General features: G+C 65.3%; 1 protein-coding gene across 1 annotated transcript; it reads right to left on the bottom strand.

The window, feature by feature from the left end:
* Positions 1-2,232: 2,232 nt before the first annotated feature.
* Positions 2,233-2,440, bottom strand: LOC112471651 (keratin-associated protein 12-1-like). Its single transcript, XM_025040328.1, is given in 2 exon segments — positions 2,233-2,403; positions 2,405-2,440. Coding segments are annotated over 2 exon segments (207 nt in total).
* Between the last annotated feature and the right edge of the window lie 3,823 nt (positions 2,441-6,263).

Below are 6,263 nucleotides of genomic sequence, written 5' to 3'. Positions count from 1 at the left end.
GGGAGAGCGAGGCGGGGGAGGGGGAGAGGTTCGATTAACTTCTCCAAAGCAGGGATCCTATTTGCGGCTTCTGTTTTTTGCAAACATTTTTATTATTTTGAACTACTTAGCTCCTCACTGTTATTTTCATTTCGCTGTGAAAAATTTCAAACGCACAGAAAGTTGAAAGAATTAAACAGTTTGTCCCCACAGACCGTCTCTGGGTGCCACAGCCGACGCGGCCTCGTCTGCTCTGCCAGACGCGTGCCCGTCACGCCGCCCTCTGCCACCCGTCCGACTTTGTGACGCGTCTCAGCGTGAGTTACACACAGCGGCGCACTTCACCGAACACCTCGTGTCGTTAACCGGAGTGCGAGGTTTATGTCCCAGGATGTGCTCTCCTGCTCCGCCCCGGTCAGCTTCACCCCAACCCGCCGGAAGCAGTCCCCGGTCTGCCTTTCTCAGACCCCGAGTGACTTCCGCGTGTCTCCGGGCCTTGTCCGCGTGGACTCTGTGTCTGGCCTCCTGCCAGGCAACGGCTCGGGGGCTCATTCTCAGTCACGCGTCAGCGATGCGGGCCCCTGGCTGCTGACTTGCACCCCACGGTCTTGCTTCTCCAGTCCCCTGTTGATGGACACAAGGGGGACACCAGTTCTCTCGGTGGTGACAAGCGTGGCGTGAAGGTGCCCCGCCTTCGAGCCTGCACGCAGGAGTGGGGGCTGTCGCCAGGCTGTGGGGTAGCTCGGCCTTCAGGGACTCTGCCTTCCACTGAGCTGCAATCCGCCTCCCCAGCACCCCGGCTCCTTGGTCCAGCCTTTGGGGCAGCGTACAGCAAACTCGTCCACAGCCTCCCCCCAACCCCCAGCACGTCCTCGCTGGCGGTCCCCAGGCTCCCGAGGGTCCCTGGGTGATGTCCTCGGTTGAAACCATCGAGAAGGGAATGCCCCCTTTAGATTCAGCAGCCTGGGCCACCGCTTCTCCCGGAGGGACTCCCCGACAGCCCGGGGAACGGCTCTGTCTTGGGCGATGGCCGTCCCGGCAGAACCGCACTGGTCATCGGCCGGCCTGAGACAGCGGCGAGGGTGGCAGCGTCGGGGAAGCCACGCAGAGGCAGCGCTGAGGGCAGGGGGCTCGCTCTGCGAGCGGTCACTAAACTTCCGTGGGCGTGTACACCGGGGGCCACGTCCAGCCCTGTGGGGCGCGGCTGCGTCACTGACCCACAGGGACGCGGTGGGATGGTGACAATTAGAGCGGAAGGCGTTCCGAGAGCCTCAGCAGAGAACTGATTTTCCAGATGGTTTTCAGCAGCGGGAAGGGTGCCGCAGGGGATAGATCTGCAGACGAGGGCGGGCGGGACGGGGCCACTCACGATGGGCAGCAGCTCGCGGGCGCACACACGGGGCTGGCGGCTCGGGCGTGCCGCGGACAGGCTGCAGGAGGCGGCCCGGCCTCAGCCCACCGGGCGACGTGGGGATGGGCAGCTGCAGCCCAGCCGGCTGGAGGCGTCTGAGCCACATAGGGGCCGGCACAGCAGGGCCGCGCAGCCCGGGGGAGGAGAGCAGGTGGGGTGCGGGCCAGGGGACCGGCAGGGCAGCCGGTGTGGCCCACGGCGTGGGCTGGAGGGGGGTTGGGGTGGAGGACGAGGCTGGCCTGTGGGCCCTGCCCCGGTGGCCGTTATGCGCGGCTGTGGCATCACGACTCTTGCGTCCCCCACGTTCCTGACACACAATCGCCCTGTTCGCACCTGTCGTGCTGGGCACTTTGCTCCGGCTCTGACACCTGTCACCTCTGCCCGTCTCTCTGGCAGGAGCGGGACCTGGTTCCCTGTTTTCATGTCAGTTCTGTGCTCGGCCTTGCGAGCAGGTTGTCGTGTGGACGGCGCTGTTGACTTGACTCAAACCCTGCTCTCTGGGGAGGGGCTGCTGGGCTCACGCAGGCGTCCGCCTTCACGGGAAGAACGGCAGAAACGCGTGAAGACAGGGCGGAGGGACGAGCTGCATCAGGACGGCACGGTTTATTTGCCTCACACGGGGTGAGGGTTCCTGCTGGCCACAGAGGAGGACCCTGAGAACCAGGGCTTCTCTGAGGGACATGGGGCCACAAGAGACCCAGGTCACCTGCCACGCTCTTACCCTGGAGTTCAGAGGGCTCACTGAATGTGCTTTTCATCTGGCACGTGCAGGATCTGGAGGCCGCCGAGGACCCGTTGTGGGAGAGGCACAGGGCGGCCCCGTCTGCGCTGGGAGCAGCTGGTCAGCAGTGGGAAGGGGTGCCATGGGAGATGGGTCTGCAGGCCGGGGTGGGGCAGGAGGGCTGGATGCACCCGGAGGACTGGCGAGAGGGGACCACGCACACGGCGGGCGTGCAGCTCCCGGGCGGGCAGCAGGACGCCTGGCAGGGGCTGGACGAGCAGTGGGCGGCCTGGCGGCCGGCAGCCGGCGGAGCAGCTGGGGTGGCACATGGTGGTGTGGGGCCGGCTGGTGTGGGGGCGGAGGGCGGTGACGTCTGCGGGCTGCTTCCCCGGCGGCCTTTATACCCGGGCCGAGGGCGGCCCGGATGCACGGAGCGCAGCTGCTGACTTCCTCGTGGCCGTTCCCACCAAGTTTCCTAGCATCTCCGTACCCCGGGACGTGCTCTGCTATGTTGGGGTCCACCACGGATAAGCTTGGTGCAGACGCCGGGCTCCCCGCCTGCAGACAGGACGTTCTGGTTTGACTCCAGCTCGTGGGGTTTCTCCAGGCCGCTACTCAGCGCAGAGCGCCCCGGCTCGACTCAGATGCTGTGTCCTGTGAGTCTTTTTTGTCTCACGCCATCAGTGAAGACTTGGAGGCAATAGGGTCCTTGGAGCTTTCGCTCCGCAAAGGGGACACTTAGCAGGAGTCTGCACCCTGAGGTCCGTGGTGCCGAGCTGGCCGCCGCCTGGTCGCCCGGAAAGCTTTAGCGGACGCAGCCACGTTTACGCGTCTGCCGTTGCCCGGCGTTGCTTTGCACGGAATTCTGAGTCGTTACCGGAGAGAGCACGTGACAGCAAAGCCTGAAACGCTTACTATCTGCCCTTTACAGAAAGTTCTAGAATCTATCCAAGAATCGAGGCGTCCCGGCCCCGTGAGCCTTCCACGAGGAGGATGGGGAAATCAGTGAAGGAACTCCAGAGACGGCTGCGTCCCAGAAAGAAAAACAGCTTCGGCAGATGCAGGGGGCGGGGTGCTGGGGGTGGGCGGGGGGTGATGCCGAACCGGCCCCGGAGTGGGGATGAGGGGTCGGGGGCGGTGTTCCAGGCAGAGGCACCGTGAATGTGAGGACACAGCTGCAGAATCGGGCCCCAGGGGCTCTGGGGCGCCAGGGTGCAGGCACGTGGGGACAGATCCCGATGATGCCACCGAGGGCCGGCATCTCAGCCCGAGCTGAGGACAGAATAAAGAGTCGGCGAACTTGAAGACACAGTAGTGACATTATCCAGTCTGAAGAAGAGGGAAAAACAATGCAAAAATAAGGAGAGCCTCCGAGACAACATCGAGGAGACTGATACACAAGAACTTTCCCCCCGAGGAGAATAGGGTGACGTTGAAAAGAAAGACTGACATTGAAGAAATAACGGGGGAAAACGTCTCAAATGCAATTGAAAGGGGGTCTAACTTCAGATGGAAGAGCCTGGAACCGCCCGAGGCGCTGGCACAACGCGGAGGCACCGGCCGCGGTCCCCGTGCGGGGCCGGCTCGCTCCTCCCCCGGTGGCCGCGAGATGCCCACAGTCCTGCAGCCCGCCCCGGCCTGACGTCTGCGCACGTGGCGTCACGTGCCCCTTGGGTGGTGGCTGCACCGATAAACAGTCCTGAGACCGTCCATGTAAAATGCTCACACAGTGCCTGGTGCCGAGCGGGGTGCGTGATCGTTGGCGTCACAGTGACGTGGTCCCCGTGTCCCCACAGTGGGGTGCTGGGTTTGGGAGACCTGGATCATCCAGTTCTCAAATCAAAGTGGGGGACCCCCAGTGTGGCAAACGTGACAGGGGATAGGGTGTTTAAAATCGGGGAGGGCCTTGAAAATCATGACGGGTCCCTGTCCCCGACTGACGGCCCTTCATCACCCAACCTGGTTCTTCCCACGGTGACCTCCCTGGGAAGCAACTCCCTCAACCGAGTCACCCCTGCCAGGCAGAGGAGGACGCCCAGCCAGGCAGCCGTGAGGAAGGCACCGTGTGGCACGTTGCCAGGATTCCGAAGCCGCGTATAAAGGCCACCGGGGCAGGGCCCAAAGGCCAGCCTTGTCCTCCACCCCAACCCCCCTCCAGCCCACGCCGTGGGCCACACCGGCTGCCCTGCCGGTCCCCTGGCCTGCACCCCACCTACTGTCGTCCCCCGAGCTGTGTGGCTCAGCCGCCTCCAGCCGGCCGGGCTGCAGCTGCCCGTCCCCACGTTGCCGGGCGGCCCACGGTGTGCCCCTGAGCCGCCAGCCCCGTGTGTGTGCCCACGAGCTGCAGGCCCATCGTGTGCGTGGTCCCCTCCCGCCCGCCCCTGTCTGCAGACCTGTCCCCTGTGGCACCCCTTCCTGCTACTGAGCCTGTGGCCTCCCAGGACGGCTCCTTGTAGGGTCAGAAGCAGCCAACTGGACGAACTCCCAAACTCCCACGAGACGGTGCTGACACCGTCCACGTTAGATCTTCCAGACCCGACCAGACCACCCTGCGGCAAGGCCACCGGGTCCCAGCCAACCAGTGTCCCTGGGTCATCCCACGCTGCTGGCTGCCACGGCCAGCGTTGAAGGCCTAATAAACGTTAGGGCGCGATGCTCACCGGGTGTGATGACGTCTCTCCATCCCTTGTCTTTCCCCAAACTGCTCCTCCAGGGCTGGTGTCCCAAGGGTTCTGGAAAGTTCCTTCTGCAGACGGCCCGGGTTACCATGGCGTGCCGGGAACTGACTGCTCTAAGGCCGCCTCTGGAGTGAGGGGCGCGCACCCCAGGGCCCCCTCCGCCCCATGGTGCCCCCGGAACTAGTGCGGTCAGTTCTGGGCTTGCTCTGGGGGTTGAGGGCAAATCGCTCACTTTCTGACCCGGCCCTTTTAGGCAGAAGGTCTCGCACCTCAGTCTAGCGTTAAAACCGTCGCCTGCAGAAAGCATGGGTCCCCCTCCCACCAGGGGTCCAGCTGGCGGTCCTGGTGGGCAGCTTCTGTGGTCCCCAGCGACGGCCACGCCCTAACCCCAGAACCCGCGAGTGCGTCCCACACGGACAAAGCGGCGTTGCGGACGGGAGGGAGTCAGGGATCTGGCCATGGACAGTGAGCCCCGGTCATCCAGGGGCCGGATGTCATCACAGGCACTTATGAGAGGGGACGGGGGGGACTTGGCTACTGAAGAGGAGGCCCCAGGAAGGCAGCAGCAAGGTGCCAGGCTGCGGGCTCGGAGCCTCCAGCACCTGACAGGGACGGCCGGCCGAGACCCGCGTCCGAGTCTGGCCTTCACTCCGTGAGTTCGTGGGCATCTGTTACGGCCGCAGGCAGATGCGGCTTCTGTCATGCAGCTTCCAAAGTCCCCTTCCGCCACGTGCCTCTGACAGCAGCATGACCGTGGGCGGGGGGCAGGGAGGAGGTGGTGGCCATGGCAGCCGCCCGGCTGTGGGACTTGGGGCCCGTGTCCCCCTGGGGGCTCTTCCTGCCTAGCCCCCCGCCTGCGCCCCCAGCCAGGGGAGCAGGCCCCACTCCGGCGGGCCCCTTCCCCGTGCAGGCGCTCAGAGGCGGGGCTTCCTTCTGCCCAGGACGATCCTGCTCTGGGCCCTGGCCCGGCCTGGGCACACGCCGTCCTCTCCCCCGAGGGTCCGCTGGACCATGTAGCTCTCAGGCAGCATCGCCCGGAGGCCTCCCACCCATGGAGCAGGCAGCACAGACTCTGGTTGTGAGCGCACAGCACAGAGGACCCCAGCCATGCGGTCCTGCAGGGCCCTGGCCCACAGACCCTGGCTTGCAGAGTTTCCGCTGCGCCCCAGCCCCCTTCAACCCGGGCGGGCAGGGGGACAGCGCGGGCAGGAGCCCAGGTCCACTCAGGATCCAGGCCTCCTGCATGGTGCCCGCATCCTGGGCCCAGCCCCGGAGGGCTGTCCCCTGCAAGGGGGTGAGCCCCTGGGGCCGGGGAGGGAAACGGCGTGCACATGGCATCCGCCCTCAGACCTGGTCTCTCGGCTGCCCTGGCTCGGGTTTGAGCGTAAGTGTCTGTTGTCTGGCTCCGGCCTGACGGAGCAAACACGGCCCAGGTCCGGAGTGGCGGCCGGGCTCAGGGGGGGGGAAGAAAACA

The sequence above is a fragment of the Pteropus alecto genome, unplaced genomic scaffold, assembly GCF_000325575.1.
Source record: "Pteropus alecto unplaced genomic scaffold, ASM32557v1 scaffold339, whole genome shotgun sequence".
NCBI classification, from domain to species: Eukaryota; Metazoa; Chordata; class Mammalia; order Chiroptera; family Pteropodidae; genus Pteropus; species Pteropus alecto.
Note: the sequence above shows the minus strand (reverse complement) of the source record. Positions and strands in the feature narration are given on the sequence as shown.